The sequence below is a fragment of the Phyllobates terribilis genome, unplaced genomic scaffold, assembly GCF_046119375.1.
Source record: "Phyllobates terribilis strain yellow unplaced genomic scaffold, ASM4611937v1 Scaffold_2__4_contigs__length_985480577, whole genome shotgun sequence".
In the NCBI taxonomy this organism is placed as follows: Eukaryota; Metazoa; Chordata; class Amphibia; order Anura; family Dendrobatidae; genus Phyllobates; species Phyllobates terribilis.
The window spans coordinates 185,380,405-185,403,657 of NW_027362762.1; the positions used below are offsets into that span (position 1 = coordinate 185,380,405).

At 41.1% G+C, this 23,253-nt stretch overlaps 1 protein-coding gene across 2 annotated transcripts in view; it reads right to left on the reverse strand.

Moving 5' to 3' along the window:
- LOC141201219 (retinol dehydrogenase 7-like) overlaps positions 1-23,253 on the reverse strand; it is a 124,319-nt gene that overhangs the window by 60,270 nt on the left and 40,796 nt on the right. Inside the window, exons 3-4 of one of the 2 annotated variants that reach the window (XM_073663359.1) lie at positions 6,489-6,642; positions 2,840-3,173 (exon numbers count right to left, since the gene is read on the reverse strand). In XM_073663359.1, coding sequence (XP_073519460.1) covers positions 2,840-3,152 — 313 coding nt within the window. In that variant the 5' untranslated portion in view covers positions 3,153-3,173; positions 6,489-6,642. The remainder of the gene's footprint in view (positions 1-2,839; positions 3,174-6,488; positions 6,643-23,253) is intronic. The other variant, XM_073663358.1, reaches the window with a different exon arrangement.

The window sequence follows — 23,253 nt, forward strand, 5'->3', positions numbered from 1 at the left end:
CATTCATCTTGAATTAAATTCTGGACGCTGTCATGAATAGGGAACACCATTTTCTTCCGTGATCACAATCCCCCAAACATCTCGTCCTGGACTGTGCAAGATGTTTTCTCCTCTTCTACTCCCATTGTATTTCTGACAGCGAGTAGAAGTTCTTCAAGGTCATCCGAGGAGAAGAAAAACTTCCTATCATCCTGATCAGTATTATGGCCTGGAGTGACTTCACCTTCCTCTAACCATTCCTCAGGGCTGAATTTCTTGCACTGAGTCTGAGGTATCTTCTGGGGCATATTTCTTCTTCCTGGATACTGAGGGACCCCCAGAAAAGGATTGTGAAAAGGTGGCCAAGGACGATTGGATCTCCTGGCGTACTATTCCTCTGACTTCATCCATTAAGGAGGGTTGCTCTTCATGGATGATTTTTTCCGTACACGACTGACATAGAGCCTTTTTGTGGGCGGATGCGAGCTTCTAACTACATATGGCACATTTGTAACTTGCAGGTTTTTCTTTTGGTTTTGGTGCAGGATCTTTGTCACCCTAAAAGACAAGAGGAAGATATAAGGATGGATCCTGCACCAAGACGGACCTACCCTTTACCAGATATACTCACTGGGCCAGGGTTTGCGCTGGGCTCCTCAGAGGCTTTAGGAGCAGACACATCCATCATTAGAACCTCAGTCCTACCTTATGGAGTCTTCCATCTGGGTCCTATTTGTACAGGAAATCGAGATCCAGCGCCTTTTCCCATCCAATAGGATGAGGCTCCCCCTCTCCAAACATCAAAACATCAGGTCCAGCCAATCTCTTTTTATTTTATTTTCAAATTTCCCGCCAAAATGGTGGTGCGTTCCACTGTGGAATGCAACCGGAAGTGACAAAGCTCCCATTGCAATGCCGGCGCACGTCACTTCCTGTGTGCGCTCTATGCTGCCGGAGGAGAGCGGTAGCAGAGAGAGGGGGGGAGAGACCTTTGTAACTGGCTGGGGAGCTACGGGAGGCCTCCAGCCGTCTCACCTCACCATCCAGCGTTGCCGAAGCGCCGGAGGATGGTGAGGTCCCGCTGGAAAGCGGGAGCAGCAGCGTAGAGGAAGACCCGGGGTGATCGTTCCACGGCTGGCCTGCTAAGGTATGTGAGCTGGGGGAACTGATCGCTGGCCACAGCCTCAAGAAGGAAACCTCTTCATCCCATTAGGGACAGAAAAACACCGAGGATGGAGGGAAGGGGAGGGCTATTTAACCTCTTGTGTATCCTGTCCCTAATTAGGATGGGGAGGCAACCTCCCATTGGTGCTGTCGTGGAGGGGATTAGAGAAGGTAAGGTTAATAATGGTTGAATTTATGTCTACCTTCAACCTTAAAACTATGAAACTTAAAAAACTAGGAAATCTTCAGTTTTACTAAAATTAGTTGATGCAAAAATGAATATACCCCACATCCAAAACAACTATATCTTGTATATTGTATGACCTTCATGATTTTTAAGGACAGCAAAAAGTCTTCTAGTCATGAAATGAACAAGTTGGACACATATTGCGACATCTATGTCTTCCTCAGGTATTTTGTTTGCGTTTTATGTACATGTTTTTGGAGAAATAATAAAGATCCATACAGGATAATACTATAGCTTGTACCTACAAGTTATTCGGGAGCACAAATAGCCTGGAGGAAATGTTTTTCGGATATTTTTCCTATGATAACTCTGCCCGAGTTAAACAATAGCCACCAGGAATCTGCAGCATACCGCTCAAAAAGGAAGATCATTACTGGATGTTCTGTGGTTCTAAGGGACCTATAAGCAAGTGACCAAGGCCTAATAAAGGTGAGTGCAACTAACACCTATCTATGATCTGACCATACACCTACATTTAGATCGGTGCGTTCTCTGCTTTCTTTTCCCTCTCTCCCGCTGGACAGGTTACAAGTCTTGTAATCCCATGCACCAATCTGACAAAAAGTGAAGGTGTTCAAGCAGTGTCCAATACAGTAGAGGTGTTGTAAAATTGTGGTTTAGAAACCAGCTACATGGTTTTTACCTTTGTGTCATTTATCAGTGACATCGTTCTGACCTTGGTAAAAATTTCAGTAAGATAATATCTGGTGCAAGTGATAAACAGAAGTAATAATTATACCTGTCAACTTCTAGAAAGTCAGGAAAAGTTAGTTTGAGTACGTCAATTAGCTGCTCTATAGTATCAATATGAATAGGGATTTCTGAGAGGATTGTCTGGGACAGGGTTGCCACCCATCCAGAAATTTCAGGACAGTCCGTAAAAATAGGGCACAAAATCGAAGGCATCAGTGTTTTTTTTTAAGCTGAAAAAACGTATACAGATTATTTTTATTATAATTATCATTGTTTTACAATTTATAGTGAAAGCAGCTGATGTATGCTTATCAGAATTATGGGCTGTAGACAGACATGCATCGCTTATAATGAGAATGATTTATCATGATTTTCCAATGTGTCCTTAAAAATTGTCTGTTTGTGATTTTTTGATAAGCCGTCATGAAAAGTAACCATCGTCTGGGACTAGAAAATGTGTTTTTATTTTTGTAGAAATGACTATGTTTATCCATATCAGATATTGCAGTTCAGTTTCAGCGACTAGACACATAACATGCAGGGCCATTTGTACCAACAAAGCAGGTGGAATTGTGCCCTATTATGAGCTATTGGACTGCAAAAGGTCCATATACTGTTATTGAGCAGCGGCCCTCTTCTGTCTGTGTCCAATAGTGTGTACATGGGCAGATGTGTCAGTGTTTTTTAGAAAATCATAATGTAAAATTTACTACCCATAGTATATAATTACTTAGGTAAGGAAACGCAAATGATTACCTTTACTTCCAACCGTAGCTGCCACCCTTTCAGCAGCAGAGCTTACACTTTTGCTGTCGGTAACATCCAGTATTATTGTTTGCAGTCTACTGGAGGTATCTTTCTTTAGGTTCTCAGCCCCTTGATCGGTCAGACAAGCTGCCAGGACCTTCATTCCACGTTTATCTAACTGCTTTGCCAGTAGGTTTCCGAATCCAGTGTCACATCCAGTGATAAAGACGTATTTGTCGTTGAGATTTTCCAGGATCAGACTTTGTCTGTACCATCTGTGCAAGAAGATCAGGCCAAATACCCCCAACAGAAGGAGCCACATGATGGGAGATGCAAATTTATCCTGTAATATAATTGGGTAATTGAAGTTAAATTTGTTGCATATAGATGTAAGCAATGGTGATAAAACTTACCTAAAACTACAGATAAAAACTTATCTGGACAAGAAGCGGTAGCTTTTGTCCACATTATTGAGCTCTAACTAACTCTAAAAGTTAGTCTGTGAATAAGTTTAGATATTCCATACTTGCTGAAAGAATGTCCAGGAGACTCTTGAAAAAAGGCAAGATCTCAATACTCCTGAAATTGTTCCATATGATGTTTTGAATTCTGATCCATGGTTTGTATAAATAGAAAGATCTAGTGTGGGGCCTGTATGTGACGTGGGGGGCTTACCATATTTGTTTATTAAGGTAAATCTTGACTAGGGTCTGCAGCTCTTCTCTTTCATTTTGGGGTACAATGGAGTCATACTGTATGTGATTGACATTTTCTAACAGGGGGCAACATGCTACAATAAAGTGTGAGGCCCTCCAGTGACGCTGAAAGGAGCCATTGGAGGTTTAAACCCTGGGCCATACTGAAGGCTAAACATACTTTTTGTTTTTACCTCTAATGTGTATGACCAATAAATATACTCTCACATTATATTAGCAGCTGGTTTACATTATGTCCACTGCTTGACTTCATACAGGTCAACAGCAACCATAAAAACAAATGGGACTGCTACAAACTACATGATTGGGAGAGAGGATGCATAAAGTCTCGAGATTTTTATGTTGTATTTATTTTTATGTGAGAAGATAGCATTTTGAAGAAACATGTTTTCTGCTTATAGAGCTAGTTGCTCACAAGAAACCACAGTCATGGGTGTTGTCTTCACCTGTGTACAAAGTAAGTGTATCACAATCAAGTATGAAGTGACTCTGCATAATGAAAATTCTTTCAATTTACATTCATTTATATAATATTAAGAAACTACCATTTCATCGGAACACTAAGGGTATGTTCACACAATTTTTAGGTGGATTTTAGTGCAGATTCTGCTCCATAAACCATTTTGGAATAATGTTTGATCGGTTTTAACCCTCCGTCACATACAATGTCGGTTCTAACGAGTTCACATACAATGTGACTGTCAGGCGCAGGCTAGAAAAATACCTATAATATCTAATGTTTGCAATTTCAGTGCTCTAAAAGTGATCAGTGACCTTCATAGGGATGTAATAAAAGAGACTACACATAATCAGGTGCAAAAAAAAAACAACATTTACTTAACATAAAACTAATAACTCTGAAATACAAACATTTCAAAACTCCCGCCAAATAGTCCCCAGTTCGACTCTGTCAAAAAACTCTACAAAGAAAATTTATGGAAACAAACTTAATTTTAAGGTACCTTAAGTACTATTAAACACATATTCAATCAGAATTAGATCCTGAAGTTTCCCCAGAAAAATTACACTTGCAGAGCAAAGAGCAAGAATTACACATCATTTTTGCATGTGTCAGGCAGATTGCATTATGACATTTGTGACATTCATAATTAGAAAGCCTTCTGATTCCGCTTTCCGTGGTGCAGGTGGTGCATCTCCTTCTTTTGGGAGGTGGTGCAGGTGGTGAATTTTCACTATCATCTTCTGGGCGGAATCTTTTGAGCAGAACTTGAAGGCGAGAGGGGATACCGATTGTTTTCATACTTCTCCTGCGTAGCTCTCCAAGCACTAGTTCATGGGCCAATTTTTTCAGATAGAATCATCTACGGAGTGGTTCAAGCTTGTTTTCAGGGTAAATGACTTGTGAATTTATACCACCCAAATTCAACATAGCAAAAAATATGACCATTGGCCAGCGTTTGGTGTTTCTGCTGACGTTGAAAGTTGAGCACATCTGATCAGCTGTATCAACACCCCCTTTGGTTGCATTATAAAATGTAATTATCTCCTGTTTTTTTTGTGCCTCAGTCCCAGGATCGATGGCATCATCATCATGAAGTGTTGATAGAAGAAGTACAATTTTTTTTGCTTGTGGTACATAGGAAACCAAAACCTTTCCATTATGAAATGCAAACATACTGCTGTACTGTTGTCTCCCTTTCACACTTACAAACTGTGTAGGCAATTCTTTTTTATTTTTTCTTACAGTTCTGACATATGAAAGCTTCTGCATTTTAAGATAATCAATCAGATCACAATTTGAAAACCAATTGTCAGCTGTTATATTGCGACCCGATCCAAATAAGGGCTCAGCCAGTCTTTTCACAACATCACTGGGTTTGTTGCTGACACAGTGAGGACCTTCTGGTTGTTTTCCTGCATAAACTTCCAGGTTGTAAGTGTAGGTCTTACTGGCATCAACAAGGGCATACATTTTTATTCCATATTTGTTAGGCTTTGATGTAATATATTGACGAAAGGCACATTTACCACGAAAACCAGGGAGCATTTCGTCAATAGTGAGATTCTCCCCAGGGCAATAGCTTTTTTTACAGTTTTCAACAAATTTTTGGAATATATCATGAATTGGAGCAAGTCGGTCATGTGTTTTACGTTCGGTTCGGGTAGTTCTGTCGTCAAACCGAAGGCAACGAATTAGAAGCTTGAATCTGTTTATGGACATAACAAGGCCAAATTTTTCAACTCCATCCCCATCTTTACTCCAAAGTTCCTCCAAACTTTGTTTATTTGCCCTATAAGCTCCTGCAAGGTATAATAATCCAAAAAAGCGCGCAGTTCTATTTCATCTGTGGCCTTGATGGTTCTGTTGCAGATGAACTTGTCCTTTATAATGTCTATATATTGGTTGGTATATGTGACAATAGAGTCCAGAATGTCATCTGTGAATAAACTATTCCAGCATTCAACTGCAGTTTTTGCATTACTTGCAGTTCCTATAACTGCAGGAAAGTGAGTAATAATGTTTTGAGGTTCCCTACGTTTTTTCTGGAGTGGCTTCTTGTTCCATTGTTTTTTTTTATCTTTTCCCATATAATAAGATTCTACATCTTCATCCTCATCACTGTCACCATCTTGCTCTGTTTCAGAATCCACTTCTCATACTTCCACCTCATCATGAGAATCAATCTCACTTTCCTCTCCTAAATCCTCATTCAGTGTGGGGTCTGCATCATCTAATAGCATGTTTGTTACTTCCTCAACATCAAGGTTTTTTGATAAATTGTACATTTTCCTCTCCATTTCAGCAGATAATCTGAAGCAAGAGAAGGAATATGTGTTAGGGAACTACTGTATATGCCTGAGCAGCACACTTTCATTTTTAATCTGCCTTATTTCTATGAAATATCCTCACACTTTGTGCTATACATTCATAAAACAAGCTAAATAAACAATTGTGATGAATAAAAACATAAAATACCAACCTTACTGAGTGTGACGTGTTCACATACAATGAGCCTGAGAGATTAGCGCAGTTATATCTGTCCTCCTGAAGCTCTGCAATCCAACTGTGGTATGAGGTTTCACAGAGCTGCTAGAGACAGGAGACTACCTGGAGGAAGGGGATTTCCTCACAATCTGGTGAGGAAGGAGAAATGAAAGTAAAAGAGATGTGCCTGTCAGGCCTATTGTATGTGACGGAGGGTTAAATGGGAAAACCCAATTGTAGCTCAAATAATGTGTTTATTTTTTATGCAATTTTAAAAACACATAGTAGAAAAAAAAGGCATATGTTACTCTGATGTAAAAGACTTTTGGACATCAAACTTGACTTTTAAGTCAAATAATTATAAAAACAACAACAACAAAAGTATGAAAAAAACCTCTTCAAAGACCGCATCAAAAACAATGATAAGTTGATTGATTTAGCTAGATTTTTTTTGGAAGCAAAATTGAATTTCCACTTGTGTGAACATACCCTTTCATTGTCAAGTTTGGGTGGTTTTCCAATCCTTATTGGCAAAAACTAACTGTTTGAGCAATAAAGTGTTTTTTTCAATAAAATCAATAGGAAACATATTCATAGAATATTTGAAATATTTTTTTATATGGATTTTGGATTAGATCCACTTGAAAAAAATCTGTGTGAACATACTCAGTGGTCTTTTAACATCTATTTTTTGAGGTGGAAAAATCTGATGTGGTTTTCCAAAAAAATTCAACTGTGCATGTGATTTTTGAAATGCTGTTAAGTTGTTTTTTTTCTAAGTTTTTGAAGCATATAAAAAGAAGCATCAATGTCAAATTTAGGCATTTCTGCTTAAAAAAAATCGCAAAATTTAACAAAAACAATTGACACAAATGCCAAAAATTGTGTCAAAAAATGTCCAAACACTTCAATTTTTTTTTTTTTAAACTTTTTTCCTCAATTTTTTAGTCTAAAAAAATCCTTGCAAAAAACCTCAGTGTGAACCTAACTCATTGTCAAGTTGTCACAAATTCCATGAGGAATCCATTTCAAAGCAGTGACATTTTAATTTCTGTTTTAGGTCTCCTTCACTCGTCCGTGTTTCCATTATGTGTGGTATCAGTTTTTTTCACGGACCCATTATAACCTATGATGCTATGCACATGTCCGTGTTTCACACGGACCACGTGTCTGTGCAAAACACACGGAGAGATGTCAGTTTTTTTCGGTAAAACACTGATGACACACTGATAGTAAAAACAGACACATGGATGGCACACTGATGGAAACCGTGTGTTTTCTGACCCTAACTTACAGCCTCAGGTACATATGAGGCTGTAAGGTTAAATTGGGAGACCCATGGTCAGTCCAGGGATTGTGGACCATATATGCACCAAGAATTATGTCTGTCTACACCCGACCTTACAGAGGAGCATTTTTTAAAATTTTGGTTGAAAAAACTTGACAATGAAGTCAAATGGCAGCAAAAAAAAGTTTGGGGAAAAAAAACACTCCAAAAATCATGTAAGGCTATGTGTACATGTCATCTTTTTCAGGCAAATTTTGCCCTGAATGTACCTGAAAAAGCACAGCAAAAGTGCACCATAAAATTAATACAGTGCACAGCTTTAAGAAAACAAAATTGTTTTTTAAATGTTTCGTCTTATGTCACTTCTTTTAATCGGTTCACAGTTTGGAAAAGCTGAAGCTGTTAAAAAAAAGTAGAGTTCCTTCTTTGGGAGGCTTCCAATCAGAACAATATGGAGTAAAAGATGCCAGCAGCGGAACCGCAAGAAAGACAGCAAAGTTGCATGGAAAGCCATTTCAGGATGGGGAGTTTGTCTGGACTGTGAACACATGTGGATGATGTGGAAATTTGAGAAGTCAATTATCTTGTAAACTCTACAGACTCTCGTTGCTTGAGAAGACATGTGAGTCTGAGCCAGATTGAAAAGTATGATTGTCTCCATGAGGGAGAGGGTGCCCTGTAAGCGACTAACTATATGCACTGTAATCTCTTAAAATGATCTTCCGATCTCGTAGCTACCAATATACAGTCACCAAATAGTGGTAATATCCTTTTTCATTTTTGCATATATTTTAACAAAAAAATCATTGTTCTCGGCATCACATCGCCCTGTGTCAACAGATGTGCTGCCAATAAGATGACATATATGGAAACAGAGTGATCTGTTAGCGATCAATCTACCCCCATTATTCTTTGTCAGCATGTGTAAATGTAAGGAAATGGAAAAGTGAGAAGACCCAAACAGTTAATGAATAAAATAAGAGAATACCGCTATCTGCTAGCCAAAGATTATAAGAACAGGAACAAGAAGAGAGCAAGCAGGAACTGCATTGCAAATCATGAGTTTCCTGAGGGAAAGAGATTGGAGGAGATACCAGGTAAGGTGATAGTTGTGTTGCAGTTAGGAATTATAAAAGGCCCAGGAGATCAGAGAAGGGGAGTAGTCAACAACTGAATCTGTAGCAAGACAGATATATGAAAGCAGCTGAGCTGGCTTGGAGCCACAATTACCAGTTCTGGAGAGATTAATGAAGGGAGACCTCAGTCTAGAGTAAGGCTGAGTGACTGAGATGACCAGAACCAGAGCTGTGTGACGAGAACCAGAGCCTTGTGACCATAACCAGAACCATGTTATTACAATTAGAACTGTGTGAACAGGCCAGAGAGAAGATTGAGATGACACGCGCGGCATCCAGACAGAACCGAAAAGAATTGCGGTGTAAATTACGGTACAGATGGGACCCGGGGCCACGCTTCAGGAAACTGAGGTGACCGGAGTAAACGCATTATGAAAGCGAATAATCTGCCTAACGGAGCAGTACTATTGACTCCCATTAGGGCGTGTGCTAGATTGTTACTGCAGCTATACTGACTAAGTGACAATGGGGACGATCACGAGACTGACTGTGCTGCACTATAGACAAGGGTATTAGGATTGAGACGCCATTATCCATTGTAATTGTTTATTGCCTTGTAAAATAGAGTTTTGTTGCTAGAATTATTACAGCAATTTCCACCTTCAAAAGTAGTATACATTCCAATTGTAAAATACTACACTGCGTTTGCATAATTTGTCAATTCTATTTTCTAATTATTCAAACTGTTGTGTTAGAGTAATAAATATTCTTTGGTTAAGTTGCTGCTGTGTCCTCATCTTCTGTGCTGTTGCATCTGCATATCTGTTTCCATAAAGAGGCCATTAAACAAGCGCCAAAAAACTTGAATATAGTTGACTGTCACTTGTTTAAGGCTGTGATTTTGTCTCTCGTTGTTATGTCATACTTTAAATAAAGCTGCTTTGTTTTTTGATACTTTCTGGTATATGGCTTTGACAAAACTTTATTGATACAGTTATGTGTGGATTACATGTATTTTTTATGCGTTTCCACCGTGGAAATGTAAGGGGGAAGACCGGGGTGTAAGTACTTTCAGAACAAGGGATCCAGAACTGCCGGGGCCGTGCCTCTTGTTGCAGGGGGAAGACAGACTGCGAGACAGGAGTCAGGTGACCGGGAAGCTGGGGGTGTGTCCAGAGAGAGAGCTGAGGAGTCAGGTGACCGGGGAGCTGAGCTCGTGTCTAGGAAGAGGGTGGAAAAGGAGTTTTTGCGCGGGAATAGCGGCAGTGGACAGTGGGAGTCAAGCCCGACTAGAGGGAGAAGAGAGGCAGGATCCCTGGAGCCGAGCAAGTGAAGTGCACTGTTATAGACTAGGGGCTCAGTGGGTCAAACCGGAGAACGCCCGCTGCCGCCAGAAGACGGAGCATTGTTTAGGCAGGGAAGCCGGAAGAAAGCAACACCGGCACTAGCCGGCAACTGCCTTGTGAGGAGCAAGAGTCAGCTAAGTGTAAAAACTGCCGATTACAACCGTGTCGACTCTGCTACATCTAGCCCAACTGAGGATTGTCAGTTATGGCATATTACCTGCTACTTCCCTTGTTGTCCCCATATTTCCCCTTTTACTCCCTGCGTGGAGATTGACCCTGTTACAGTAAATCCCCCTTGTTTATTAACCCTGTACTGGCTGCTCTGTGTTTCTGTGTCACTGGATCTAAAGTACCTGTGTTACAGAAACACACTGAAAATGCATGTGCGTTTTTTACCTGTAGATTTTCTGAATCTAATATTAGTCTATTGTAAATCTGCATATAACTCAATGTACTCACAAGATAAATTGACATGTTGCTGATTTGTAACATGCACCACAGGTCACGCTGAGTAAAAAAAAACACAGTGGGCATGAAATTTCTATATATACCATTCACTTTGTGGGGATTGCATAACTCCCAACCATCCCGGTCTCAGCGGGACTGTCCCGGCAGGTCAGGGGTTTGGCTAAACTTCCTCTCAGTCTCTTCTCTCAATGTCATCTCCTCATCGTTCTGTAGATCCTTCATCGGAGGACAAGTATCTATGCTCTGCACTTACACAACTTAAAGAAGTATTCCCATCAATTTTTTATCTTCCTTATATATTGCTGTCATCATTTTATATAGCATGGTGTGCCTACAATCACTTATTTTGCTTATTTAACTAGTTAATTCTTCTGTTTTCCATTAGGTCTATGACATCATGATTAAAAACTGACTACCTAAATCCTTCTAAGCTCTATGTAGAAACTGGAAGTCTATTTTCCCTGCATGAGTCATGAGTCACTGCAAAAGTCCCTGGCAGGGGGAGGAGGGAGCAGCTGAAAAAGCAGAGAAAAGAGAAGAATTTACTGGGTAGAAGGGAAAAATGAGGAATTATAAGTACATAGTGCCATATAACATGATGATTGCAATATATTAAGCGGATAAAAACTTTGATGGGAGTGCTTCTTTAAATAAACAATTATTTTCTTGTGATCTGGTCTCTCCAGGAATTAAACCCACAACCACTATCTCTGCAGGCAGTATCTAAAACTATGAGTAACAGCATACATTGATCTGCTTAGGAGAATTTAGTATACTTAAAGTTGCATTGCAGACTCTGAACCAACAGACAAAAATCATAATGGACCATAGAGATACATCTGTACATAGCAGTGTATTTCTATGTCCCTGTATTCTAGAAGTGAAGAAAATGTCAGATTTTGTTCCTATAAAACTTCTAAAAAATCTACATCACTGCAGGCAGCAGCTAAAACAGTGAGCCAGAGCCTGCACTGACTGGCATGGGAAAATTTTGTAAACTTGAAGCTGCATTGCAGGCTCTGAACCCACAGACAGTTGATACAAGTACCCAGAGATACATCTGTAAATAGCAGTATATTTCTATATCCCTGTATTCTAGAGGAAAAGCAAAAAATATTTTTCTTCTTATAAAACTACTAAAAATAATGAAAACAATTACAGTAATTACATTTTAAATTGCTTTTTTTAAAAAAAATAATAATAAACATTCCAAATAAGCAAATAACAGACATAATTGTGTCCCTGTAATAGTAACAACCCAAACAACAGAGTGATCATGATTATTTACAGTGATCAGTAAATAGCATAAAAAATGGCATGATTGATTTTTACTCTATGAAACACATAAAAAATGTAACAAGCAATTGAGTATTCACACGTAGCATAAATGTTGCATTTTTTCTACTGCTTTTTTTCTGTATGTTTTCTGCAACTATGCAAGAAAAAACTTCTCTGCTAATTGCGTATTTGCTTCATTTCTTTGATGCGTTTTCCCCCTTATTTGATATATTTTTATGCAAATGTGAAGCTGCATTTTTTATAGTATAGAAAAGCTTTCATTCTGCGCATAAAAATGCAACAGCATTTTTTTTTACATGCATGCTTTTCAAGTTCCACATAGAAGCCTATAGAGAAAAAAAAGCACCAAACTGTATGGTTAAGCAGCATCTTTAGAAGCATCAAGGACAGGAGTGGTCATGAAATCACATCCACTTTGTTTGGATATTTAGGCCGTGTTCACATATAGCGTAAATGCTGTGTTTTATGTGCTACTTTTTTTGCACAGAAATTCTACTGTGTTTAACTTTCCAAACAATGTGATTTCATATTTCATGAAAATTCCGCCCACTTGCGTCTAAATATGCTGGTGCTTTTTTTTTCTCTAAAGGCTCCTACTGTATGTGGAGCCTAAAAAAAACACATGTAAAAAACTGCAGTAAGCTTTTAAAGTGCAGAATCAAAGTCTTTCTGTTCTAGGAAAAAAACACTTAAAACGCTGCTTACATCTGCACCAAAAAAACATCAAATAATAAGGACATGGCAAAAAATATAGCAAAAATGCAATAATCAGAGAAGACTGTTACTGCATAGTTTGGTGTGAACACCTGCAGAAAACAAAAAAACATTTTTTATGCAATGTGCATACACGGCTTTTAAAGAGACAAAAATCATTAAACCTCTGGCTGCTACAGATGTAAGGGTCTGACAGGGATGGTCATATGCCTCTTCGTCAGAAGATAATTTTTGTGACTCGTGTATTGGAATAGGTAGTTTTATTGTGCATAGAATCTTATGGGCACTAATGTGCTTATTTAATGTACTGTAATGTGATGAATATATAATGTGCTTTATGTGTAACAGATTGGGAAAGACTAGGGTTTAGATTAGGATATAGGTATAGTTAGAGCATCAGATATAGGTCAGGAAAGGTGCAGTTGTGGGCATGTTAGATACAGGAAGTAAATTGCACAGGTTAGGAACAGTTAAACGTTCAGGAACAGCCCCAACTTGGGAGGGGATAGGGTTAGATAAAAAAGGGAACACTTCCTGATTAGAATGAAATGAGATTAGATAGAAGAAGTGATAGCAGAAGTTCAAAGCCAGAGGGCTGGCTGGCACTAAAAGAATTTGTACTATTTGGCAGCATGAGAGCATTTGCCACAAGCTTCAGCAGTCCTTCCTGGAAAGTCTGGGGCCTATGGCCCGACAGAGGTATTTAAAGTGTACCTTGTAATCTTCCTATGAGAGGAAGCAGGACGGAGAATCGCCTAAGGGAGTTGGGACGAGACTCATGGAAGCTGGAAAGCTGGACAGAGTGTCCCAGACGTAGCGATGCCAGTGAGGAAATGGATAGCTCAGGCTGAAGAAATGGTGAATATGACAACGTACTGTGCTGTAACAACAATTTAACTTGAATTGCTTAGTAAAGTTAATCTGTTTGAAAAGAACTGGTAGTCCCCTATTGAATGTGCAGTTCCTGGATCCGGAATCGCGGAGACAGTGGAGGCCTGTGGCCAAAACGTAAGTGATATACGGTATACACACAAGACAAAGGAATCGGGACACCATTTAATTGTGGGGTGCCAGGGTGTGGGAATACAACAGTCACTCGCCCATGACTACCGCCCTGCGCACCTTACACAAATATTACTGAATGAACAAAGAATAAATCCATAGGTCCCAACTAGAGATGAGCATGACGCACAAATGACATTGTGCCAGCTCTGAATAATCAAAACCACACCAGGGACACCAGAAGGTAATAGATTTGCTGCCTCCCATCCAGTCGCCAGGTACCACTGACCTGGACGCTGATTAAGAGTCTCGTAAATCGATCTGCTCATCTCTAGTCCCCACCATCCATGATACAGCACACAGACCCGGATTTGGGTCTATGCCTTGCAGTCTCGGGCATCCGCTGAATGTCCCTCACTGCCACTGCCCCTCTGACATCTCCTCGTGCCAAGGTGCGAAGAATTGGTAAATGGGTGTGGTCAGGGACATGGTCAAAACTTGCATGCCGCATGATTTGTCCCTCTTTCTGTTCTTCAAAAGTTGGGAGGTCTGGAACTGCAAGAGGCTATACTTTTGATGCTGAAAAAACACAAATCGCTAAAAAGTCACCAAATACTCATTGTGGGCACGGCAGGAAAGAGAGATTTATCCAGCAAAAAATCCAGGGAATTAATTAAAAACTTGAAATTTATTTAAACATGATTAAAAAGAGTGCAGGTTAAAAAATGCTCTAGTATGGCCCATAGTAGAGGTTAAGATTGCAGAGAAATGTGTTTTTATCAATTCGGGTTTGCACAGTCTTGGCTTCCCCCGGACGCCAAGAAATCTCTGTCTATCTTCTTAGTAATCCCTGAAATCACCGCCTATGTGCTTATTTATCATATTCACCCCCTCCCCTGCATGTCACAGGACCCTGTGACGTGCACTGGTCTCCCTCACTTCCCGAGCATGTGCAGAACGCCGCTCACATAGAGCGCAATTTTTTTCCTCCCGGCCCCGTCTGTCTGTGCACTGTGCTGCAGGGTTCTATTGCGCAGGCACTGGGGAGTCACTGACAGGGCCCTGTGATGTGCAGGGGAGGGGGAGAATATGGTAAATAAACACATGGGCGGGGATTTTGGGGATTACTAAGAAGGTAGGCGGGGATTTCTTGGCTCCCGGGGGACGCCAAGCCTGTGCAAAACCGAATTGATAAAAACATATTTCTCTGCAATCAAACCCTACAATGGGCCATACAGGTATGTATAGATTTACTTTTCTATAACCTTTATGCCCATAGTAGAGGTCTGATATCTCCCAGGAGGGTGATAGATTTCCTTTAAATGCTGTGAACAGAAAAAGCTGATAGGATGTATTGATCTATTATGTAAATTAGATTAATTCCATTTTTGAGTGTGCTTTTTTCACATGTCTTTATTACATTTTATATCCTGCGGTTTTTGCCTCTTGTTGATGTGCAATGCTTTAAATAAAGCTGTTTTATTTTTTAGTGCGTTTCCACAGCGGAAATGCACTAATAATGCATGTGCGTTTTTTACCTGCATATTTTCCACATCTAATGCAAGTCTTTAAGGAAAATCTGCACATAAAACTCAGCGTACCCGCAAGAGAAATTGACTTGTTGTGGATATGAAACACGCACCGCAGGTCAGTTTACACTGAGTAAACAGAAAAAAAAGCACAGTGGGCATTGGATCACAGTTGCCCACTATTAATCTGTTATAAATAAATTCAGTAATAGCTATAATAATGGATTAAAAGACAGTGATGTTCATTCAGGGTTACATTCCAAATTATTAAACCACATATCAATAATTTTTTTTAATCCATTTAATAAATCATCAAACAATACATTATAAGGCTATGTGCCCACGATGCAGAAATGCTCAGGATTTTTTCCTGAGCGTTTCTGCATCTCCCTGGCAGAAAAAAACGCATGCGGATTGTACATGTGTTTTCCTGCCAGGGACATGCGGAAATGGAGCGTTATCACTGACATTTCCGCATGCGGATTGACAAGCGCTTTCCAAGCGATTAGTATCACTTGGAAAGTGCTTGTGACAACTAGGCAAACAGCATGGATTTATATAGTGTGACCCGAGAGAGTGGTAAAAATAAAAAAATAAATGTATACTTACCCTCCGATGGCCCCCAGTGTCCCGCTCACTCCGTTCTCCCTTGCCGGCAACAGTGAATTGAAAGACCTGCCAACGTCAGCATCACGTGACCCGTCACATGACTCTGACGTCAGCGCAGGTCCTTCAACTCACTGCAAAGTGCCGGGAACCAAACAGGAGCGGTGCGCGGGCCGACAGAATGTAAGTATACATATATTTTTTATTTTATTATTTTTTTACAGATTTTTTAATGGTACCTGGGTGTGGATGATACTCTCCTCTCCTCTACACCTGGGTACCATCCGCACATTAGAACGCTTGGATTACGCATCTACATATACAGTGATGCGTAATTCATGCGGTCTAATGCAAGTCAATGGCGGCAAAGACGCAGCACTTCCGCAAAATAATTGGTTGTGCTGCGTTTTTTTCCGCAAAGATAATCCGCAGTGGAAATTTCCGCAGCATGTGCACAGCACATGCGGATTATCATTGGGGAACATTGCTGCCCTTCTACCATGCGTTTTTAATGCGTTTCCGCAGCTGCAAAAACGCTGCGGAAACGCATTAAAAACGCATCGTGTGCACACAGCCTAAATCCTTAAAAATCCTGTCCACCGAGTGTTAGCTGGGCGACTCCAACAGCCATACCGGAACTTTTCCGGCATGGCTCCCCAAACGACAACGCCTCATCACCCAAGCTCTGTATACCTGAATTAAAAATATCTAAGCGTCTGCGTCTGATCTATATAACCCTTCAACAAAACCTTCTTATTCAGAATGTCTGAATGAAGAGCCATCATTAGCGGCCATAAATTTGGACATACTTCTGTTCAATCTTTTCCTAATTCTTTCCATAAAAGAGATCTCTCAGAGAAGCATAAATAACAACCCGGGAGGGACCATTTTAATTTTAAAAAAGTTTGCTTCATTTGAAATAGCAAAGCCGATGTATTCATGTGGCCTACATCATTACCACCTGAATGGATGATAATAACATCATGCATTGGCCAACTATTAACCTTATTGCTAATCTCATCCCATTGCACAAATTTAAGACGTCTCACACCCAACCAATAAAGTCTTGTTCGATTTCTTTCAAAAGATAGATTAGTCCCATAAGATCTACAAGCTGCTTTTCTATGTGCCCAAAATACGAATGAATGCCCGACAATCCATACTATTTTCATTCAGATACCTACGGAAAACATATAATTAACACAGAATTAAATCAGGCCTAATATAACCTCTAAACCTATTCGACAACCATCTACCCATTTTTTTAATAAACGAACCTTTTAACCCAAATGAAATGTTTCTGTCGCAGCACCTATGCGGAATGAATGCGAAGAGATCTTTAAATCTTTTAGACCCAAATAACTTAAACACTGTTGTAAAGCTGCATTAAATTAGAACCTAGTTAAAGGTGTGCCATTAACATGAATAAAAAATGACCCCGGCACACTGAGCCTTACTTTTATAAAATCTGAAGTTAGCCGAACTGGGCAAAAAGGGTATCCTGGTAGACTGTTCAGCCTTAACTGAACCCCTTTGGCAATTGTTCCATTTTGGACCTATTCATTTTGAAATTAACTGCATTATCTGATAGAATTATCGTATTTTTCGGACTATAAGACGCAACGGACCATAAAACGCACCTAGGTTTTAGAGGAGGAAAATAGAAAAAAAATGTAATAAAAAAATGTGGTCATGATGCACTGTTATGGGTGAGGGGGTCTGCTACTGACACTGGTATAGGGGTAATGTCCCCCAATTCTGTTAATATCCTCCATCTAGTATATATGGCCTTTCCTTCCTGTTATACTTGGCCCCCATACCCATCCTGGTATGCATGGCACCCCTCATCCCCATCCTAATATGCATGGCACCCCAATCCACCATCCTGGTATGCATGGCACCCCTCATCCCCATCCTGGTTTGCATGGCACCCCTCATCCCCATCCTAGTATGCATGGCACCCCTCATCCCCATCCTGGTATGCATGGCACCCCTCATCCCCATCCTGGTATGCATGGCACCCCTCATCCTGGTATGCATTGCAACCCTCATCATGGTATTCATGGCACCCGTCATCTTGGCTGCATGGCACCACTCATCCTGGTATGCATGGCACCCCTCATCCAAGTATGCATGGCTCCCTCTTCCTGGTATGCATGACACCCCTTATCCCTCTTCCTGGTATGCATGGCACCCCTCATCCCTCTTCCTGGTATGCATGGCACCCCTCATCCTGGTATGCATGGCACCCCTCATCCAAGTATGCATGGCCCCCTTCATCCTGGTGTGCATGGCATTCTTCATCTCTCACCCCTCTTCCTGGTATGTATGGCACCCCTTATTCCTCTTCCTGATATGCATGGCCACCCTCATCCCTCATCCTGGTATGTATGGCATCCTTCATCCCTCATCCTGGTATGTATGGTCCCCCTCATCCCTCTTCCTGGTATGTATGGTCCCCCTTATCCTTCTTCCTGGTATGCTTGGCACCCTCCATCCCATGCTGCACACAAAAAAATAAACACTAGTTCTACTCACCTTTCTTCCCTGTGTTCCAGCGGTGTGTCCTCCTCTGCAGCCAGCACTGATCTCAGTGTGAGCCGTGCATGGTGATGACACCATGCACCCTCACACTGTGAGATGCTGTGCCGGAAGAGTCAATGCTCACTACTAGTGTTGAGCCACCCCCGTAGTGTTCGGGTTCGGTTCGGATCGTCGAACACCGGGATGTTCGAGGAACTGTTCGTCGAACTGTTCGTCGAACACCTTAGAACACCGTCGAACACCGTTAAAACCAATGGCAGGCAAACAAAAACACATAGGAACACATAGAAAACACCTTCAAAGGTGTCCAAAAGCTGACAAACTGCTCAGAAGACGCTTTCTTTAAAAAAGCCGGCCGGCAATTCAGCAGCGGCATACACCGGTACCCGACAATTTAGACATGAAGGAATAGAGCATCACACATAGATTAGATAGATAGAAACATGTCAGTCACATATATATGAAGTACAGTGACAGTGTTGCTTACTGTACTTGTCATTTAGTGTAAAGGATTTATTAAAAAATATAATAGTGTTTTCGTGCACCGTCTCTTTAAAAAAGCCGGCCGGCAATTCAGCAGCGGTACCCGACAATTGATAACAGACAGAATAGAGCTTCACACATAGATTAGATAGATAGAAACATGTCAGTCACATATATATGAAGTACAGTGACAGTGTTGCTTACTGTACTTGTCATTTACTGCAAAGGATTTATTAAAAAAAATAATAGTGTTTTCATGCACCGTCTCTTTAAAAAAGCCGGCCGGCAATTCAGCATCTGTACCCAGGTACAACTAGGCAGCTGGGGGCTGGACTCTGCAGCGCAAGGAGGCCCAAGCTTTCTGGACCCCACCCGCTGCATATTGCAGTCCGCAGCCGCCCCAGAAAATGGCGCATTCATAGAAGCGCCATCTTCTGGCGCTGTACCCAACTCATCCAGGGCCCTGGTGCGGTGGCTCACTGGGTAATAAAGGGGTTAAGGCCAGCTTGGCATTATCAGCTGGCCCTAAGCCCGAAATTCATGGGGTCACGCCAATATTAGACATGACCACCATGAATTTCTAGTAAAGTATTTAAAAAAACACAGCACCCAGAATAAAGTCCTTTAATTGAAATAAACACACAATTCTTTATTGTTCTAAATTAAACCATACTTACCGTCACGCCCATTCCAGCTGAAGCCAATGTCTTCTGCAATAAAAGTAAAATAATAAAGCAACCTCATCCTTACCTTTCCATGGTTCCCACGACAGCTTCAGCTCTGCTACATCGAGATGACAGGCTGGACCGCAGCAGAACGCTGCCATCCAGCCTGTCATCCCGCGGACACTCAGAAGCGCAGGCATGCTTGCGCTCCTCAGTGTCTCGCTGTGACGGCATAAAGATGAGACAAGCTCATGTCCAATGAACTCGGCTCACCTCATGCACGTCACTGACAGCGTGGGAAAATTCTCACGCTGAAGCGCTGAGTGCAGGAGAATTTTCCCACGCTGTCAGTGACGTACATGAGGTGAGCCGAGTTCATTGTCGGCTCATCTGGATGCCGTCACAGTCAGACACTGAGGAGCGCAAGCATGCCTGCGCTTCTCAGTGTGTGCGGCATGGCAAGCTGGATGGCAGCGTTCTGCTGCGGTCCAGCCTGTCATCTCGATGTAGCAGAGCTGGAGCTGTCCTGGGAAACATGGAAAGGTAAGGATGAGGTTGCTTTATTATTTTTCTTTTATTGCAGGAGATCGTTGGCTTCAGCTGGAATGGGCGTGATGGTAAGTATGGTTTAATTTAGAACAATAAAGAATTGTGTCTTTATTTCAATTAAAGGACTTTATTCTGGGTGTTTGTGTTTTTTTTTTAACTTTGACTATGGGGCTTGATGTCAGCTGGCATTATAAGCTGACATCAACCCCAACCCTATTACCCCCTGCCACCGCACCAGGGCAGCGTGGAAGAGCGAGGCTAAGAGCCAGAATTGGCGCATCCTATGGATGCGCCATTTCTGGGGCGGCTGACGGCTGGTGTTTCTAGCCTGGGAGGGGGCCAATATTCATGGTTCCCTTCCTGGGCTATTAATATCAGCCCCCAGCTGTCTGCCTAGCCTTTGCTAGCTATTAAATTAGGGGGGACCCCCACGTCATTTTTTTTGGGGGGGTCCTCCATTTTAATAGCTAGTAAAGGCTAGGTATTCAGCTGGGGGCTGATATTAGTAGCCTGGGAAGCTCCGTGGGTATTACCCCCTTCCCAGGCTTCAAACATCTGCCCCAGCTGTCTGCTTAAGCTCCGCTAGAGACTAAAATTACGGGGAACCCCACGCCAATTTTTTTTAATAATAAATCCTTTATTTTAATACTAAATGACAAGTACAGTAACCAACACTGTCACTGTACTTATTATATATGTGACTGACATGTTTCTATCTATCTAATCTATGTGTGAAGCTCTATTCTGTCTGTTATAAATTGTCGGGTACAGATGCTGAATTGCCGGCCGGCTTTTTTAAAGAGACGGTGCATGAAAACACTATTATTTTTTTTAATAAATCCTTTGCAGTAAATGACAAGTACAGTAAGCAACACTGTCACAGTACTTCATATATATGTGACTGACATGTTTCTATCTATCTAATCTATGTGTGAAGCTCTATTCTGTCTGTTATAAATTGTCGGGTACCGCTGCTGAATTGCCGGCCGGCTTTTTTAAAGAGACGGTGCACGAAAACACTATTATATTTTTTAATAAATCCTTTACACTAAATGACAAGTACAGTAAGCAACACTGTCACTGTACTTCGTATATATGTGGCTGACATGTTTCTATCTATCTAATCTATGTGTGATTCTCTATTCCTTCTATTCTAAATTGTTGGGTACAGATGCTGAATTGCCGGCCGGCTTTTTAAAGAGACGGTGCACGAAAACACTATTATATTTTTTAATAAATCCTTTACACTAAATGACAAGTACAGTAAGCAACACTGTCACTGTACTTCGTATATATGTGGCTGACATGTTTCTATCTATCTAATCTATGTGTGATTCTCTATTCCTTCTATTCTAAATTGTCGGGTACAGATGCTGAATTGCCGGCCGGCTTTTTTAAAGAGACGGTGCATGAAAACACTATTATTTTTTTTAATAAATCCTTTACACTAAATGACAAGTACAGTAAGCAACACTGTCACTGTGCTTCTTATATGTGTGACTGACATGTTTCTATCTATCTAATCTATGTGTGATTCTCTATTCTTTCTGTTCTAAATTGTCAGGTACCGGTGTATGCCGCTGCTGAATTGCCGGCTTTTCATGTTTCACTGTGAGCACTGTTCCCATCGATTTGGGCAATCACTGTAATGCCACAACCACCATGGCTGTGGCATTACAGTGAGTGGCAGACAATCCCTGCATGATTGGTGCTCTAAATAGCGCCAGACATGCAGGACACGCTTTTGGTGCACGAACAGTTATCGAACATAACCTCGAACAGCCGAATTTTTTGCAAATCGTTCGGGTTCGTCGAACAACTCGAACACCGCCCAAAACAGCTCGAATTTGAGATTGGCGAACAGTTCTAGTCGAACACCGCTCATCTCTACTCCCTACGCCTGAACTGTGTGCATGGGGAGCAGTGACCATTCACTCTCCTTAATAGCACGCACACTGTACTGCAGGGCGGCTCCTGCTGCGGCTCTGTGGTCTGTGTGCCCGCTATTAAAATCCATGAATATTCATGGATTTTAATAGCGGGCACACAAACCGCAGAACCGCAGCAGGAGCCACGCTGCGGTACAGTGTGCGCACTATTAAAGTTCATGAATATTCACTACAACCCACGAGAGTGGGTTTTAGAGAATTTTCATGGACTTTAATAGCAGGCATGCTGACCGCTGGCTGCTACAGGAGCTGCGCTGCGGTAAAGTGTGAGCTCTCCTGCCTCCTGTGCCCACTCCACTGCCACTGCCACTCCCCCACACCACCGACAGCCACCATATGTAGTCCATATATATTTGGACTATACGACGCACCCCCCATTTTCCTCCAAAAGTCCGAAAAATACGGTACATCCAACTGTGACAAATTTGACACTGCTGACTTATTAGGAGCAGTAAATTCCCCAAGACAAAATGCTCCAAAAAAATGCTGTTGCAAATGCTGCATTAAATAAAATGGCTTCAAACAAAGAAGAACAAACTGACGGGCACACACCAATAATTCTAGCCAACAAGTTACACATAATAGGGCATGTTGCATCTTTTCTAGATTTTTCTCTTCTGAGTCCTTTAATAATTGTTTAAATTGAAAAAAGCTCAAATTAGGCTTTACATCTAACCACCTCTGAAAAAATGAAATTCCAGCTAACATTTTTGACACGTAGCTGAATGAGAAACCTCTTTTTAAATCTCTGACATAAAAAATAACAAAATATTCGATTTACTACTACAGTAATCTTGACCTTTCAAACTACAAAAATTAACCCATATTTTCCATGCACTTAAGTTGTCCGACCAAGTTTTTCCTTTCATAGCAAAGATAACACCGTTATTATCGCTATGAAAAATAATTCTTTTATTCCTAAATGATTAACCCCATAACGACAAGGCCACAATAATCGGAAATAACTCCACTAAAATAGGGTTTTTTGTTTAACTTGCCCTGAACCCAATTGAAACTCCAAGGGGTGGAACACCAATGTTTGTCCCAGAAAACACTAAAACCATAACTCAAACTAGAGTCTATAAGGATACCTAGAACCTCTGCTTCCACAAAGTCATCCTGCCATACAGAATGACCATTGAACTCACATAACAATTCATGCCACTCTTTCAAATCCTCTTTAATCGGCCTGGTAATCCGAATATGAGAAAAGGGGGAAGACAAACCTCTTGTGGAATCATA